The sequence below is a fragment of the Hyperolius riggenbachi genome, chromosome 4 (assembly GCF_040937935.1).
Source record: "Hyperolius riggenbachi isolate aHypRig1 chromosome 4, aHypRig1.pri, whole genome shotgun sequence".
Classification (NCBI taxonomy): Eukaryota; Metazoa; Chordata; class Amphibia; order Anura; family Hyperoliidae; genus Hyperolius; species Hyperolius riggenbachi.
Genome location: NC_090649.1, coordinates 465,023,106 through 465,042,297, shown reverse-complemented (window position 1 = coordinate 465,042,297; position 19,192 = coordinate 465,023,106). Strand labels below are relative to the sequence as shown.

The window sequence follows — 19,192 nt, the reverse complement described above, 5'->3', positions numbered from 1 at the left end:
AGAGCGAGAGACGCACGCTGGGCTCCAATTAAGTCTCTTGGAAGAAACGCAGAACTCTTTGTCTGGCTGTTCAGGAATTTGGCGGAAGACAGAAAGGCCAACGAGTCCCGCAGAGAAATGTCATGTGTCTCCCGCGGCTGTTATACCCGGAGGGGAGGGAAAATAGACTCCCTCTAAATTCATTAAGACTGGAGGTTGGGAGATTCTGGATCACACAGGGAGGCCTCGATTCAAACTCGCTGATCGAATCTGCAGGTTATCTGTAACGAGCCTCATCAATTGTAATTCCGATCAATTTGTGGAAGAATCTATTGAAATTATGATCTAACAGGACGGTAAATTTAAATCAATTGTACAATGTGGAGGAATGGCAATAGATCGATGGCCCATAGCGTTGGACTGTACCAAACAGTGTAAGGCTGCAGTTCAGCAGATTTTCAATAGATTTCATGGTGAAATCTATTGAAAAATCTATGTGCAGTGTAAGTGTATGGCCACCTTTACCTGTGCAGTGTAAGATCCTACCTATACAATCTGTTCAACCACTTCAGCCTTCAGTCGTTTTTCACCTTATGCATCTGAGCAATTTTCACCTCCCATTCATTTGCCAATAACTTTATCACTACTTATCACAATGAATTGATCTATAGCTTGTTTTTTTCCGCCACTAATTAGGATTTTTTTGGGTGGTACATTTTGCTAAGAATTATTTTTTTCTAAATGCATTTTAACAAGAATATTAAGAAAAAATTTGAAAAAAAATCTCAGTTTTCAGCCATTATAGCTTTAAAATAATACATGTTACGATAATTCAAACTCACATATTTTATTTGCCCATTTGTCCCGGGTATTACACCATTTAATCTCCCTGGAGGTATCATTACTTCCAGACTATATTGTTTAAAAGCGGTGCAATTTTTTCACAAGCTTTTAGACCCTAAAGGTGGGTACACACGTCAGATAAAAGTCTTTGGAAAATGAAAGATCACAGACCAATTTTACCCCCATCCATGTAGTATGAGAGCTTACTCTACACAGTCTATTCTATGGAGCTGAACTCCCTATCAGATGAAAATCTTTGCAGGATGCTGCACACACAGATGCCCGTACACACTCAACAGATCAGTATCTGCAAAAGATCTGCTCCTGCAAAAGATCTGTTCCTGCAAAATGCATTCAAAGTCTATATCTGCAGATCTCATACACACCTTGTTTAACGGACCATCATCTGCAGATCAGACAATTATCTGCAGATCTGTAGATCCAACCTGGTGGATCTGATCTGCAGATAATTGTCCGTTAAACAAGGTGTGTATGAGGATCTGCAAATATCATAGACTATGAATGCATATTGCAGGAACGGATCTTTTGCAGGAACGGATCTTTTGCAGATACTGATCTGTTGTATGTGTACAGCATCTTGCAAAGATTTTTATCTGATGGGGAGTTCAGCTCCATAGAATAGACCAGAGCCGGGACAAGGTCCTCCAGCACCCAAGGCTGAGACACCAAAGTGCGCCCCTCCATCCCTGCCACCCGAGCCATCACACACTGATTGCTATTTGACTAAGAGGCGCCACAGGGCCCACAACCTCCCCAACACCTTAATATCTAGTTATCTGGCTTGCAGTCACTGCCATGTATCCCCTTCTCCTATTTCTTTCTGCTTCAAACACAACTAGGAATGACAGCTGAATGAATTCTGCGCCCCTCCTACACTGCGCCCTGAGGCTGGAGCCTCTCCAGCCTATGCCTCGGCCCGGCCCTGGTAGACTGTGTAGGTATGGCTCTCATACTACATGGAAGGGGGTAAAATTGGTCTGTGATCTTTCATTTTCCAAAGACTTTTATCTGACGTGTGTACCCACCTTAAGGCCCATATGCAATTAATTATTTCACCTGAGTTATCTCCTAGGAGATCATTTTTATATTCGCTTTAAACTAAATTTTCAGCATTTCACAAATGAAAATGTACCCAAAAGTTTGTGAAAAAGTACTATCAAATTTATTTTGAGTATTTTCTTGCTTGTTGGTGGCTTAAACGGCATTTTATGATAAGTTGTGAAAATATCAGTGATCACCCAGGAGAAAATTTAGGAGAAAAAGTGAATTGCATATGGGCCTAAAAATCATACTGCTAGATAGATCCGAAGCAGCCCTGCACATTACACACCTTCCATGGATCCAGCTCGGGATTCCTACTCTGAGCTACAGCTTTCCGTCCCGAGCCTGACTCCGGGGTTACTGCCAAGGACGTTAAATTATGTCCCTATGGTGCCAATATTTTATTTGGAAATAAAGGTGCATTTTTCCAGTTTTGCACCCATCACGATTTACAAGCGAATACTTTAAAAAAATAATAGTAATATTCCCTCTTCACATGCATATTAAAAAAAAAAAAAGTTTAGACCCTTAGGTAACTATTTATGTTTTGTTTTTTTTATTGTCATTTTTTAATAATTAAAAAATGTATTTGGGTATTTTTTGGAGTGTGGGGGAAAAACTGTTAATTTTAAATGTAATAAATTGTATTTATTTTTTTTTTAAATGTATGTAGATGTAGTTTTACAATTTGCCCACAAGATGGCCACAGTCAAAAACATTTGTTTTAGTCCTGTAAGCGAGCTCTCTTGCTTACTGAAAGTGAAGGAAGGACGGGAAACTTTTTTTTTTCCTTTAGAAAGAGCCCGTCGTTCTTTCTAACGGGGACTATGATCAGTGAATGGGTACCGTGTTCCCATTCATTGATCTCTGGGCTAATGAGTGGCGGCACGGGCACTCCAGGGAGCGCGCAGCAGCCGCCTTTTGGACGTAATAGCAATGTCCAAAAAGCCAAAGTAGTTAAAGGATACTCGAGGTGACATGATGAGATAGACATGTGTATGTACAGTGCCTAGTACAAAAATAACTAGGCTGTGTTCTTTGTTCTTTCTCTGTCTGAAAGAGTTAAATATCAGGTATGTAAGTAGCTGACTCAGGCCTGACTCAGACAGGAAGTGACTACAGTGTGACCCTCACTAATAAGACATTTCAACTATAAAACACTTAGCAGAAAATGGCTTCTGAGAGCAGGGAAGAGATAAAGTTCAATAGTTCATAGATTTTAGCTCGGGCATACTTCAATGAATGTGTCATTGAGCAAAAACAATAAAACACTTAAAACTTAAAAAGTAGATTTAATCATAATATAAAACTGGAATATCTTGAAAAGTCATTTTTAGGTGAAGGAAATAGATACAATTGTTTATTTAATTAGTTTATTTTCGCCTCGGGTGTCCTTTTAATTATATTGATTCTATTGAGCTCCATGTAGTGGCCATTTGGGCCCTTTCACACAGATTGCAAAACAGCATGTTTAGGGCACTATTCAGCCGAATAAGAGCATTTGTAACGAGGGATGGTGGGAAAATTTACCTGGAATTACAATTTCAGAGTTTCCTCTTGGAAATGGGCTTCCCGTGGCAGAAATCAGAATGCGGAAATCTACACTTTTACCTGAAGGATCAAGTCCCGATCCCTGCCGGGCAACAGTACATGTAAGTGTGAGAGTATGCGGAAAAGCCGCCGCGTGTGCTACTGAGGAGGCGGCTGATTCCGCGTCCAATGCAGTGGTTTGCATGCGGAAGCGTGTGTCTGGTAGCAGGGCAGAACGCGGAAAAGCCGCCGCATGCAACAACAGTAAGGCGGCTGGTTCCGCGTCCAGCGCGGCGGTTTGCACGCGGCAGTGTGTGGCTGAGTCTGTTAGTGTACACAGGCTTAGGAATACGCGCACGCCTGCTGAGAGGCAGAATTCTTATACTGGGCAGAGAGAGTCAGCTGATCACGCCGATCAGCTGACTTTAGAGCAGGATACTATTGGTTGATCAATTAGGGGTGGTGCCGGAGAGCGCTACTCCATATATAGTTACTGCTGGCCAGTTGCAAGTTGTCTGCCGTTGCGAACACTACGTGGAAGCACTCAGACCTTAGTCAGATCCAACAGTGTGTTTGAACCAGGTGGACCTGGGAATTCACACTGAGCCAGATTACTTGAACTGTTATTATGTTTATGCTTCAGCTAGTTCCAGGGTGTAGAGACCAAGGACCTCACACCCAGACTGGGGAACTGTTTTATCATTTGTGTTATACTCCAGACTAGTTCCAGGGTGCTGAGACCACAGACCTCGCACTCAAGACTAGGGAACTTGTGCGATCATCCTGTTATACATCAGACTAGTTCCAGGGTGGAAAGACCACGGACCTCACACCCAGACTAGGCATTGTTTGATATCTGTTATGACTTATTGCTTTCTTGACTACTCTACTGTCCTCTGATTCGGTACCTCGCATATCTGATATTCCGTTGCCAGATCCTGCTTGCCTTGGATACCGAATCAGCCTTCTGTCTTTGTACTTTATCTGTCCGTGTGTTACCGACCAGGCGTGTCCGACCTCGAGCGCTATCTCTCCCTTTAAGAGATAGTCTCCAGATCAGAAAGTGACATCCATCTTCAGGTGTCACTCACTTTCTGGTCCTTCCTATCTCCAGCCTGACTCCACCCCTTGGAGAGTCTCAGGCTGCTGGAAGGTTCCTGTGCTCTCAAAGCAGTGTTCCTTTACTGCCTAATATCACCTGCCCAGCAGGTGCATTACTCAAAGTACTACTGTTACACCAAACACTTACATACGCATAGGTGTCCAGAGGTTAGTAATATATCTGTATTATCGGTGATTCTGCAGATCATCAATAATCCGGTATATATCTGCATTCTTGGTGATACTGCAGATCACCAATAATCAGATTCTCTCTGCGTGCTGACACCAATCGTTACAGTAAGCCTTGTAGGAAACACGCGGTGAAAATAAACTGATGAGATAAACAATTGTCTATCCTCCTACTCCTAAAAAAAATTACTTTTTTTTAGATGTCCCACAGTTTTATTTTATTTTCAAATCTACTTTTTAAGTTTCTACGGTTTCATTGTCTTTGCTCAATTACACCTTCATTGAAGTATGCCAGAGCGAAAATCTATGAACCATTTACCCTTTTTATCGCTTTCCTGCTCTCAGAAGCCCCTTTCTGCCAGGAAATTGCTTTATGACTGTAATTCCTTAACACTATGGTCCGAACCGGTCCCAACCTTTCAGTTGCATACCTGATTTTTAACTCTTTCAGGCAGAGAAAGAAAAACTAACACAGCCTAGCTATCGGAGTGCTTAGCACTGTACATGCACATGTCTATCTCATCATGTCACTTGTCCCCTTTGTGCACCCTTTAACTGTAGGTGACTTTTGGGCAGCATGTTTTCTTTGGCCTTGTTTTTTTGTTTTTTGTTTTTAACAAAGCAAAACATTTAATGTAACAAGTATGCGTTCACCTTCCTCTTTGCCTAATTTCACAGAAGAATTTCTGCAAGCTGTGATTTTTGTAAATGAAAATCGCAGCATGCAGTTTCTATACTTAGTTAGTGAGGGTAGCTGACATCATCCATGCAGAACTGTAGGTGTGACTCTCTCTCTTCCCCAGTCATTGCAGCGTCATGAAGCGTAACCCGCTGCAGAACAGACTGCTGAGGTCCGAGTGCCCGATGCTTGGGCAGCAGAGAAAGCAGGGATGGGGGAAGCCCAGGCTAAGCTGATGTGGGTTTGTAGTGATGAGCATATAAAACATGCAGTAATGTTCAATTTAAAAAATCATGAACTTACAAAAGCACTCCTGACCAGAGCCATATCATCCACAAGGAAAATCTAGGCAGTTACCTAGGGCCTGAAGATAGTCTAGGGGCCTGGTGGATGCTATTCCCCACCAAATCTTACTTAAAAAAGTCAAGTGATCATCAGCGGTGGGCAAAAACGGCTTTCTTGCCCAGGACCCCATTTTATCTTAATCCTTTGCGCCTGACTGTATTGTAAACTGACTGCAGATCGCCATCCCCTGGACACTGCACACGCTCATTCATTGACGAACGTTGCGCAGCTATCGAGAATGTTACATCGCAAATGAACCCATGCAGTACATTGAGAAGAAACGCATGCGGTACCTGGAAATACATGCATGAATTGATGCACCTGAACCAGAGGCGTAGCTAAAAACCATGAGGCCCAGTAGCAAAAATGTTGTTTGTGCCCCCCCCCCCCCCCCCACACACACACACACACACACACACACACACACACACACACACACACACACACACACACACACACACACACACACACACACACACACACACACACACACACACACACACACACACACACACACACACACACACACACACACACACACACAAAAATAAGGCACCTTATACCCTCCAAAACACGCTAGTTTTAGGTAGCCAGAGGTGCCTCCCAAGAATTAGGCAACCTCCCAGTATTGGTAACCAAAGGTACCCCCCTCCCCGCCCCAGCATAGATAGCCATAAGGGCTCCCCACTAAAGGTTGCCAGAAATACTCCCAGTATTAGGTAGCTCCCCAGTATGGATAGTCAGTGGAGCCCCCTGATATAGGTAGCCAGAGGGACCCCCAGTATTAGTTATCCCCCTTCAATGGGTAGTCAGAGGGTCATCCAATAATAGCCCCCCAGTATAGGCAGCCCTCAGTACAGATAACTGTTATTTGCTCTGATTACATTATTCTGTACCTCAGGGTGCCCACTGAGCGGAGGCGTAACAATAGACCCTGCAAGGGATGCAGCCACAGGGGGCCCAGAAGCCACAGGTGCCCCGTGGAAGGAGAAGTTTCTATTTCCTGTCCTGAGAGACTGACAACTAAAGGTGCAGAGAGAAAAAGCTTTCTGCTCTTTGCACAATTGTTCTAATGACTACATCTGCTCAGCCACTGATAAGGAATCCTACATAGTTTTGTAGACAAAGATTTGTAGACAGTCGCTATTCTGTGCGCAGCAGGCTCTTGTGTACAGCGCAACCTCTCTACCCCTCCCGAAGCGCTCTGTACTATAGTGATGCTGGAGAAGTCTGCAGAGCCAGTTCTGCTCCATCAGAGATTGACAAAGTGAGCGTAATAAGCTGAGTGTTATAACGGACAGATAGCTGTTGACCCTGACACTGATGGTTAGTGTAGGCTCTCCCAGGGCGCGGAGTCTAAGCAACAACTTTGGTCTTCACCAGAGCGCCGCCCTAGTGGGCAGCAGACTACTTTGCTGCAAGTGGTCACCAGGTCGCGGCCCCCAGGATCGCCCCACCGGAGGCAGAGAGAACAACCAAATCCAGCAGTAGGAGTAGTCAAAGCGTAGTCTCTAGAACAAGCCAGTGGTCAATAGGTAGGCAGCAAACAAGCAAAACGGGTATCAGGCCAAAGGTCAGAATAGGCAGCAGACAGGCAGAATGGATAACAAGTTGAGGGTCAGGACAGGTAGCAGGCAAGCAAAGGTCAAATAACAAGCAAGGTCTGCAACAGGTAATCAGAAGAACAGATAACAGGCTCTAGCGGAACCAGCACCAAGCTGTATAGAAGTGACAGCACTGCTCACCAGTCAACAGCCTGTTTAAATACAAAATTAGTGCCTAATTTTTGCGCATGTGCATTCACACGTACACGCAGACGTAATGCATGCGTAATCGCGTAACTGCGCGTACGCTGTGACCTTTAACACGCGCACCCCGGGTACTTCCTGTATATTGCAGGGAATGCGCTCACGCACACGAGAAGACCTCTGCTGAGATGCGGCGTGCAGTGAACAGGTATCGTAGCATTGAGGGGGGAAGCACACTCGTCTGTCAGTTTTCTATATGCGTTTTCTGCACACCATGTGTGTCTGTATGTGTGAAAACATGCATGTTTTATCACAGAAGCTAATGTAATTGATAGAGGAAATGCGTGCAGTGCTTCACTGCTGTCTGTTTTTATCTGCTTGGGGAAAACACATTCAAGTGTTCACTAGCCAATTGAATAACATTGGCTCTCAGTTTACCTGTGCAGAAAACAAGGGGAGTGGGAGGGGGACCCCCATCCAAAGTTTTGCAGGGGGCCCATTGATTTCTAGTTACGCCCCGGGCCCTGCCACTGAGGACCATATTATCACAGCCAGCCATTGCCATTGGGAACCCCTTGGCTACGGGTCTCATAGCAGCCGCTATGCCTACTGTGGTGATCCCTGATGTGAAAACTACAGACTGTGATGAAAACTCAATCTTAGCTACAAAAAAGTAACATGCCTATAGTAAACAAGGATTGCATGCATCCATATGCCTTGTACACACATTTTCTGTTAAGGCGTCAGGGCAGAGCCATCACAGCCAAGAATCTAGCGTGTGTACAGGTGTCAATCAAGGTCTGCCGAGGTCGCTTAAAGTGTACCTGAAGGAAAAAAAAAGTTCCACCAAATTGGTACTTACCTCGGCAGAAATAAGGTTTGGCTTATTCCGCTGGGCACAAGTAACTCTGTGCTATTGAGAAAGCACAAGGTGTCCATTCACAAATGGAAGTTCACCTGCAAACTTCCAAAGGATCTTATCATCCAGCAGTAGTCTTGAAGCCTTTGGAGGATCTGGAGGCTCCCCTCTATGCTGAGGGAGGGTAAGTACCTAACTTTTTCTCTGAGGATCTCTCAGGTTTACGTTAAAGTGAACCTCTGGACTAAAAATCGACTCAGCAGCACTGAAAAAGCTTGGTGTTTCTTTAACAGTTTCACAGCAGCATCAGAACTTCGTTTCTCTTATACAAGCCTCATTTTTAGCTGCACAGAAGAAAACTGCCCGGGCTTTTTTTCCCCTGATGCTGTGCAAAGCATGATGGGATTTCTGTTTTGGTGCAATTTTTTTTTTTTTTTTTTTTATACATTTTGAATTTGACATTTGAAGCCTAGCATGTGCAGCTGGGAGGGGTAATCAGGACACAGGACAGTTGGAACTATGTCTCCTGCTCCTTGTCACCTCCTTTCAACCAAAAAGATGGCTGCCCCATGACAAAGATGGCAGCCCCCATGAATCACAAATATTTGCCTGTTCTTTTAAAACAGGTTGGGTACGAGATTATATTACCTATCTATTCTAATTAACATAACTAATGTAACTTGATGAAAGTATGTTTGTTTAGGCTGAAGTTCCCCTTTAATGATCAGGCTTGCCTGACTTAAAGTGGCAATCTGCGGCCAAGTCCATTGTTCCCCTCCTTCCCCCTCCCACCGAAAGCCATTCTGTCATGCACTGAGCATTGTCTCTCCTCCCCTCCACATGTCAAAAGACAAGAAAGCAAAGCGCCTGTAAAGCGCTTAGCTCTTGAACTGTAGACTGAGGAGTCAAGTCCGATCATGGTGAGTGTGTACGTGTCTTTAAATTCACAAGACAAGTATCTAAAGAAGTGGTTTGTATAGAACAGAGCTGAGAATTCCTCCCTCCTGTTTTGTCTCTCTTTTGACTTGTTGTCTTTTCTCCTTAGCTTACATGACACTATTGTTATAAATAAATTGTATTAAAACCTTTGTAAAAATAGCAACAAAGCTAAAAGAAAAACAAACTAGAACAGAGGAGAAAAATGTTGGAGCGGAAACTCCGGAAGATCTGGATGGAGGCACCTTTATAGAACCCCTTTAGAAGGACATGCAAATAAATCCACTGTTACATCTTGAACCAAAACTATTAAATAAAAGCACAGATATGGGCCTCAATTCACTAAGATCATGCTGGAGTTAATAATGTAAGAGAAAACTTACCACCAGACAGTGAAAGAGATATCTTATTTCATCATTCCTAAAGTTACCTCCTCTGTAGTTATTTTCACACACTTTGGCCTCAATTCACTAAGATCATGCTAGAGATAATAAAGCAAGAGAAAACTTACCTCCACACGTGAGAGAGTTATCTTACCTCTTCATTCCTTACGTTACCTCCTCTGTAGTTAATTTACCTCCTCTGTAGTTATTTTCACACGCAGTTAATTAACAGCCTGTCTTTAAAGAGACTCTGAAGCGAGAATAAATCTCGCTTCAGAGCTCATAAATAGCAGGGGCACGTGTGCCCCTGCTAAACCGCCGCTATAGCGCGGCTTAACGGGGTCCCTTCACCCCCAAAACGACCACTGCGACACTTGGTTGCAGATTTGGTCGTGATTTATTGCTTCCTGGAGGCAGGGCTAACGGCTGCAGCCCTGCCTCCAGTCGCGTCTGTCAGCGGCGCATCGCCGCCTCTCCCCCGCCCCTCTCAGTGAAGGAAGACTGAGAGGAGCGGGGGAGAGGCGGAGATACGCGCTGACAGACGCGCGTGGGGCAGGGCTGCGGCGGCTAGCCCTGCCCCAACCAGGAAGCACTCCCCGGGTGTATCGAGGGGGATTTGGGGATGAACGCTGCTATAGCAGCGTTTTAGCAGGGGCACACGTGCCCCTGCTATTTATGAGGTCTGAAGCGAGATTTATTCTCGCTTCAGACTCTCTTTAACTCTGGAGTTATTTTAAGGATTGGAGAGTTAATTTAAAGACAGAAGAGTTAACTTTAGGCTTGCCTGAGGTAAAATGTTTCCTGAATACTACATGCCTTCTCACCATGGTAACAACTCTAGAAGAGTTATTAAAGACAGGAGATAAGCTTAGTGAATTGAGGCCAATGGCCTCAATTCACTAAGATCATGCTCGAGATAATAAGGCAAGAGAAAACTTACCTCCACACGTGAGAGAGTTATCTTACCTCTTCATTCCTTAAGTTACCTCCTCTGTAGTTAATTTACCTCCTCTGTAGTTATTTTCACATGCAGCTAATTAACAGCATGTCTTTAACTCTGGAGTTATTTTAGGATTGGAGAGTTAATTTCAAGACAGAAGAGTTAACTTTAGGCTTGCCTGAGGTAAAATGTTTCCTGAATACTACATGCCTTATCACCATGGTAACAACTCTAGAAGAGTTATTAAAGACAGGAGATAAGTTTAGTGAATTGAGGCCAGTGAATTAACAGCCTATCTTTAACTTTAGAATTCTGGAGTTATTTTAAGGATTGAAGAGTTAACTTAAAGACAGAAGAGTTAACTTTAGGTTTGCCTGAGTTAAAATGTTTTCTGAGTACAACATGCCTGATCACCATGGTAATCACTCTAGAAACGTTATTAAAGACAGGAGATAAGCTTAGTGAATTGAGGCCAATGTGTCTTACCCTGAACACATTTTTTTTACTGTCTTATACAACCAATAGAAAAAATATTCTGCAGTTAAAATAGACTGTTGCGTAGTCCAGTCATAAGCCATGGTTACCTTCCACATAACCAATACCGTACTTGCCCTTCCCCTCAGATGACTTATGCTGTCTAGGTGCAGAGAAGACAGCATGAGTCACTAATAGGGAGTAGCTAAGGACTTGATCACATGGCAATCAGTGACAGGCTTAAAGGGAGATTCTGCTTTTGTTGAGAACCAGGAGCGTTTGTAGGGTCCTAAGAGATCCAGGGCACTTTTGGGCACTCCAGCCAAAAAATGGGTGTGGCCACGCACCAGAATGTGGGTGTGGACATGGGTAGAGCCAAATTTACATGAACTTTAAAAGTGGTCTAAGTAGGCCTACCCAGAAAAATGTTAGATGAAGACCCCCTCTCCATAAATACAAAAAAAAAAAAAAACACACTGGAGAAGATGTTCTGGACTCTCCCTGGGGGACATCTGGGGCACCCCAGACTAGATCCGTGGCATGTGCCACTGATCTTTGGGGCAAGCAACGCCCCTGACGAGAACTTAGCGATTTATTTTGGCTTTATAAATGGCAGAGATTAATGGCTTGATTACTGTACTTTGGATAAGTATTCCTCAGGGCTAGTTCTAACAAAAACACTCGGTGGATCAATGATCAATGGAACAGTCCAGGAGTTGAAAATCAGTAACATGACCAGGCTTGTGCACAGTGGGGAGCGCGGACATGAATGTCATGGGGTACACGGGAAGCGGACGTGGTCTGGAGGGGGACATGGGAAGCATCTGGAGGACAAGAAAAATGTTTCACTGCAACTGTAAGCCCCCACATCTTCCGGTACTGCACAGCACGCCTTGCGGTATTCTGACAGATTCTGCCGCAATTATGTTTTAAGTTACAACTCAATGTAATGCCCTGAATTGCCTCGGCTGAGTTCCATTTAGTGCCTATTCAAAGCTTTATCCTGCACAGAAATGTGTGCAGTGATTCCCAGGTGTTTTGCGTTTGCGGGGCTTTGAAGTGCTGTACAGTAAACGGTAAAGCGCTTCCGATTGGCTATTTGTACCGTCCCTGGTCCGTCCCTAGCCCTCTAGCGCATAGGTGCATGGACCAATCAGAGAAGCACCCGTGTCCTCTTATGCTAGGGGGCGGGGCTACAGGCTGAAGCTGAAAGACCTCTATTAAAAAGTAATGTTGGATTCATGTGGCTCTGTAAAATCTTTAGCAAGGCCGGAGTTAACATAAGGCACTGTAGGCACTTGCCTACAGACGCCTGATGATGGGAAAGCGGCTCATTCCCCTCCCAAAGTGCCTCTCTCCCCCCCCCCCCCCCTTACCTATGCGGAGTCCCAAGCGGAGTGTAAATGAGGGGTTACTCACCCAGCTCTTGGCATTCCACTGACAAAATATTTCTTCAGTCGGGGGAACCTTTAGCTACTTAATACAGAAGACACCTATGGCTACCTAATACTAAGGGGCACCTGTGGCTACCTAAAAAAACGGGCAAGGGAAGTAAGGGAGGAGTGATACCTGGGCCAGCCAGCACACTTGTTCAAACCCACATAGAATTAGGAACATATCCCAAGCCGAGACCAAATGGATCTTTAAATTGAATTGTATGGAACCTGTGGGTTTGAACATAGAACTGGATCTAAATTGTTTTATTTCTGATGACTAGTTTTAGGTGGGATTTTTGAGTGTGTAGGACTGGTTTTGATATGAAGAAGGGGTTTATTTGATGGTGGTGGAATGGTGTTGGGGTCCTCCTTTTGGTCACTGCCAGGTTGATGGCCCCCTTTTTTTGGTTGTGGGGGTTGGTGGTGATCCGAGGACGACTTCAGTATCATTAGCCCACTTATAATTTATGATTTTATTGTTAATTGTTGCCAATTTTATTAGTGTATTTTTAGAAATACTCATTATGTACATTATGTATTAGTCTCATGGGTACAGATGAAGATTTTTATTATTATTTTTTATTGTTCAGGATTTGTGTAAATATTGTTGGTAGAATTGATGAGATGTTATGATATGTGGGGTCCGCAACCCGTTCACCAAGATTAGATGTGACTATTCTTTGCGATTTGGAAACAGGAGGAGTAAATACGCACCTTCCTTGCGTTCCTCTCCTGTTTATTTCCGCGTTCCATGGTGATTAATTTCGCAATGGATGCGAGTATCTATATTCACCTATCCATGCGTTCCAAGCGGTGGTTGTGTGGACAGGATGCGGCGGAAGTGATGTAATGGACTTGCGCAGTTTGCCCAGTTTTTCCGTGCGATCTAAGCGGCGGAAGCTGGGTGGATGACGCGGCGGAAATGACGTTACGTGTCTCCGTAATCAGTGGAGACACGTTGGATACGCCGCCACTTGTGTATTTAAATGCCGGCTCTTACACCAATCGGCTCTCCGAGCTCCTGATGACACGTTGGCGAAACCTGGTCGAGCGGAGGATTGGTGAAGGGGAGAGCGGCACCCCACGTATCGATTGGTTGAATACACTGCTCTTTACTACTGTGGGTCCCTTTCAAAAGGGCCCAGGAGTGAGTATCCTGTATATACCATTTTAGTGAATAAAAGTTGTTATCCTTTTTAAACGGAGTACACTTAGATCTTTATTTGTCTGTTATGCACATGCTGGGAATGTCTAAATGCTGAGGAAGGAGGCTGGACAGAAAGCATAGAAGATAAAGACAAGAGATGGTGATCGTGGTGATACATATTCACATACGCTTTAGACCTTATAATCTGGGTCTCACTAAGAGCTGGTAAGCCTGCACTTTGAAGGGTGTTGGTGGAGGAAAGAAGTACCGTATAGCGCTAAAGTTTTATTCGTGTGAAACTGCTCAGCCTGTCAGCTGTTCTCCATTCCTCCTCAGTCAGGACAGCAGCGCCACCTACTCCCTTCTGCTGTGCAGGTCAAATGAAACACTGCTGTTCTTCTGCCTCCCCTCATCTCACTCACAATCAGACTCCTCACACAGCACAACAAGCTGCCTTTCCCCAATGATGACCTCTTCACCTAGCTCTCCTCTCGCTTCTCCTCATACTCTGACTGCATGCTGTAAGTGTAAAACGCAGTACAAACATGCTGCCCCTGTAATCTCTGCTGCCTGATGCAGGTGTTTCACCTTGCTTCATGAGAGAACCGGCCCTGCTTGTGAGGATGCGTTTACAGTAGTATAAGGTAAACTGTCAATGGAGGGGGTAAAATTGATCAGTGATTGGCCAAACAAAATTGAAGGTGTGTACCAGGCTTAACACAGCTTCTGGTTATCCATGGATCAATTGCCAGCAGCTCTGGTTTGCTAAACTCGACTTTTACCTTCAGCGTCCGTACACACATCCAATTTTAATTGTCCAAAGATTGGCCAATTTTACCTCCTCCATGTAGTATGAGAGCAAACACATTTTGACTACAGATTGTATTTGAAAGCTCTCATGCTACATGGATGCCAATCATTGGACAATCAAAATTGGATGTGTGTATGCACTCCTAATGGTACGTACACACTTGCGACTATGGTCGTTTGAAACAGCAGCTTAACTATCGTTCTGCCGACAATTGGTTAAAGAACTTTACCAAACGATCATTAAGTACAACGACGAATGAACAATATTGGCCCGATGAGAAAATGCAACAGTATGGATCGTATCAAGCGACAATCGTTACAAAACTTTAGTGTGTATAGACATCGGCCGAGATCGTTACAAGGGCCAATGCGCCTGCGTTGCATTGTGCCCAGCTTCCATACTTCCTGTGTAGCACGACCCGTAAAGATTGTTACATTACAAATTTCAAATAAACTTTGTTTTCAAGTTAACTATAATATATTTTTATCTATTGTAACTCCATTTTAGTGGGTTTTTTTTAATTTTATATAAATATGAAGGTAGCATTTCCCTCTGATCGTTCTTTTCTGCGAGAACAATCGTTAAAATGTGTATGATGATCGCTGCATCCCATCGTTGCATTCCAATCGTTCCAAGATTGTTCGTCTGGTAACTATCGTTCCTTGCAAACGATCGTTATTGCAAGTATGTACGTAGCATAAGCCCCTGGTTCACGCTTTCCATTATGATTGGCCAAGCACTGACCAATGTTACCACCTCTATGTAGCATGAGAGTTTACCTGCACAATCTGCTTCTAGTATTCAGATCTGTTGGCCCTCATTCTACATGGAGGTGGTGAAATTGGTTAGTGATTGGCCAGTCATAATTGAACATGTGGCTTGAGGGTGGGGCTAATCCACTGAGTACGCGAAAATAAAAATCTACTTTTCTGACAGAAAATACATTAAGGATTTTATTCTGCATCTATTGCATGAATAGCTAAAGGGACAGCTGAGTGTGAAAAAATCCCATTACTGTCAGAGCTGACAAGTGTCCCTCTTTCAGGAGCAAATCTCCCCATCCCGATTTCCTCTTGCCCTGTCCTTGATCTCCTCTGCTCCGTCCCTAAATTCCTCTGCCCTGTCCATGATTTCTCCTACCCTGTCCATGATTTCCTCTGCCGTAGCCCTGATTTCCTCTGCTCGGTCCTGATCTCCTCTGCCCAGTCCCTGATCTCTTCTTTCCCCGTCCCTGATCTCCTCTTTCCCCGTCCCTGATCTCCTCTTTCCCCGTCCCTGATCTCCTCTTTCCCCGTCCCTGATCTCCTCTTTCCCCGTCCCTGATCTCCTATTGCCCCGTCCCCGATCTCCTCTTGCCCCGTCCCTGATCTCCTCTTGCCCCGTCCCCGATATCCTCTTGCCCTGTCCCCGATCTCCTCTTGCCCTGTCCCCGATCTCCTCTTGCCCTGTCCCCGATCTCCTCTTGCCCTGTCCATGATCTCCTCTTGCCCTGTCCCCGATCTCCTCTTGCCCTGTCCATGATCTCCTCTTGCCCTGTCCATGATCTCCTCTTGCCCTGTCCATGATCTCCTCTTGCCCCGTCCATGATCTCCTCTTGCCCCGTCCCTGATCTCCTCTTGCCCCGTCCCTGATCTCCTCTTTCCCCGTCCCTGATCTCCTCTTTCCCCGTCCCTGATCTCCTCTTTCCCCGTCCCCGATCTCCTCTTTCCCCGTCCCCGATCTCCTCTTTCCCCGTCCCCGATCTCCTCTTTCCCCGTCCCCGATCTCCTCTTTCCCCGTCCCCGATCTCCTCTTTCCCCGTCCCCGATCTCCTCTTGCCCCGTCCCCGATCTCCTCTTGCCCCGTCCCCGATCTCCTCTTGCCCCGTCCCCGATCTCCTCTTGCCCCGTCCCCGATCTCCTCTTGCCCCGTCCCCGATCTCCTCTTGCCCCGTCCCCGATCTCCTCTTGCCCCGTCCCCGATCTCCTCTTGCCCCGTCCCCGATCTCCTCTTGCCCCGTCCATGATCTCCTCTTGCCCCGTCCATGATCTCCTCTTGCCCCGTCCATGATCTCCTCTTGCCCCGTCCATGATCTCCTCTTGCCCCGTCCATGATCTCCTCTTGCCCCGTCCATGATCTCCTCTTGCCCCGTCCCTGATCTCCTCTTGCCCCGTCCATGATCTCCTCTTGCCCCGTCCATGATCTCCTCTTGCCCCGTCCATGATCTCCTATTGCCCCGTCCATGATCTCCTATTGCCCCGTCCATGATCTCCTCTTGCCCCGTCCCCGATCTCCTCTTGCCCCGTCCCCGATCTCCTCTTGCCCTGTCCCCGATCTCCTCTTGCCCTGTCCCCGATCTCCTCTTGCCCTGGCCCTAAGGAAGTGATGGAAGACAGGACAAATGTGATTTAAAAATAAATGAAAATGTGCTTTTCTCCTAATTTCTTCAGGGTGTACCTACAGGTGTGGTGGGGTGTGACCAGAACTGTGTCAGGGGCACACCCTTTACCTAAGTAAGTAAAGGTGGACCTGAACTCTCGCACAGGACAGAAGGAAAGTATAGAGAAATGCAGCCTGTATGCATTTACACATATTTATGAGAGTTCAGCCTGTCTACTTCCCCCTCATTTGTGACTAATCACAACTGCAATTTGATCTCCTAGCTGCATCAGCTGGCTGCCTCGGCAGACCAGCTAATTTGTAAATACAGGATGTTAACCCTGTGTCTGCTCCTATGAAAGTAGGAACAGACACACTGCAGATTTATTGCAGGATCTGAATCAGCTGTAACAAAGAAATTATTTTTCTTTAAAGGTTATTATGTTGCTGCTTATTTTTTAGAGCAGAGAGGAAGTTCTGAATTCAGGACTGCTTTGAGCCTGGTACACACTGTCAATTATGATTGGACAATCATTGACCAATTTTACCACCTCCATGTAGTGTATGAGGGTCAACAGATATTGAATACTATGAGCAGACTGTGTAGGTTAATTCCTCATACTACATGAAGGTAGTACAATCGGTCAGTGATTGGCCAATCATAATTGAAAGTGTGTACCAGGCTTTTGTGCTAAAAGTACTGCTCTCAGGAAGCTAGTAGGAATGATTATAATTCTACCTATATTTCACACAAAAAAGTGATGATTAATGATTTTGGAGCAATTTTATGTAATTTTTGTGAGCGATTTTAAAGTGATTTTCACGAAGGTTTTGCTTTTCTATTCTTGTCACAGAATCGCAATCGCTCCAAAAATGCTAGATGCAGCGCTTTTGCGGTTTTAATAAAAAACAAAAAACAATTCTGTCTGGCGAGAAACGGCTCGTAGGATTTCATCGTCCAATCATTTTACAAAACGCCAAAAAGCGATCGTGATAAGAAAACGCACTCTCGATGTGAGACAGTGCTTAGAACGCACCAATGGATAATCCTCTATGTACAATAAAGTGCCGCATTTGTGATGCCCCTGTGCACCTCCAGAGCTTGCTGGGACTTGTAGTTCTTCAGCAGCTGGAGGTGATGACACCCCCCCCCCCCCCCCCCATTCCCCCGGTACTCACGTGCCAAATTGCGAAGAAGATGAGTGCAGCACAAAGCACCAGAGACAGCATGTAGCAGAAGGCAGCGAACGTAAATGCCATTGTTCCCTCCAAAAGCAGCGGAAAATCCAATAGTAGCGGGGACTCCCCACCACCACCAGTGGCTCCAGACTCTCAGCGGAGACCCCTCCAGGCGGCTCCAGCAGGAGACCCCTCACAGGGATAAGCTGCAGCCTTGCAGAGAGCTCCTAAGTTGGCAGCACAGCGGTGCCCATCTCCAGGCTGTGCCCAGCATCTCCCTGACACTGGCAGGACACTTCTGGAGTGCTGGAATCCTGAAGGAAGAGAATGAAGTGACTCATTGCACAGCCTGGATATGAGGGGAGGAGAGGAGCTGGCAGGGAGGAGAGGAGGGGCTCTGTGTACCACTCTGCCATGTGCCACTGCCGCTGCTGCTGTCACATTGCCATGCGTAGACAATGTAACTTACCAGGGTGTTCAGTGTTATACCCCGCGGGGGGCTGTAGGTGTCACCCATTCACCTGGCATACTGCAAATTGGCAATCAAGGAAAAAAGCAGTCCTAGAAGCTCAACTGTTAGGGCTCGTTCCCACTATCGCGAATCCGCATGCGTCCAACGCATGCGGATTCGCACATGTAATGTGAGTGGATGGGGCTGTTTCCACTCCTGCGGTGGCGTTGTGCGTTTTTTGTTGCGGAGAAAAAACGCACAAAAGAGCCAACGATTTCGCCTGCGTCGGGAATCCGTGCGAATCGCCGCTAATGTATTTAATAGTAAAAACGCATGCGTTTGTTACATGCGTTTTACCCGCGATTTCGCGTGCGATTTCGCACCTTTTTCAATTTTATTTAGCCCTGGCAGTGTCATGGTTAATTTCGCATGGCACCCTGCCATGCGAAATCGCACGCAAAATCGCGGGTAAAAGCGCATGCGGAAACGCATCCGCATGCGTTTTTACAAGCGTCGGAATGCAGCCGAAATCGCGTCGCAACAGTGGGAACGAGCCCTTATAATCTGCAAAGCCAGCGAGTCAACCAGTCCACACCCGGATCCCTCTAGGTGCAAAAAGTCCACAGCAATAGAAGAAAAAGACAGGGTCTCCACCTGGATAAATGCAATTCTAGCACTATTTTATTGCACCATAGTCACAAAACAACTTGTTTTGTCACTATGGTGCAATCAAATAGTGCTA

The 19,192-nt window shown here is 45.5% G+C and overlaps 1 protein-coding gene across 1 annotated transcript in view; it reads right to left on the bottom strand.

Annotated features, from left to right (window-relative positions):
- CNIH3 (cornichon family AMPA receptor auxiliary protein 3) overlaps positions 1-18,308 on the bottom strand; it is a 125,087-nt gene extending 106,779 nt beyond the window's left edge. The window contains exon 1 of the mRNA XM_068232853.1: positions 18,000-18,308. Coding sequence (XP_068088954.1) covers positions 18,000-18,080 — 81 coding nt within the window. The 5' untranslated portion in view covers positions 18,081-18,308. The remainder of the gene's footprint in view (positions 1-17,999) is intronic.
- Positions 18,309-19,192: the final 884 nt, after the last annotated feature.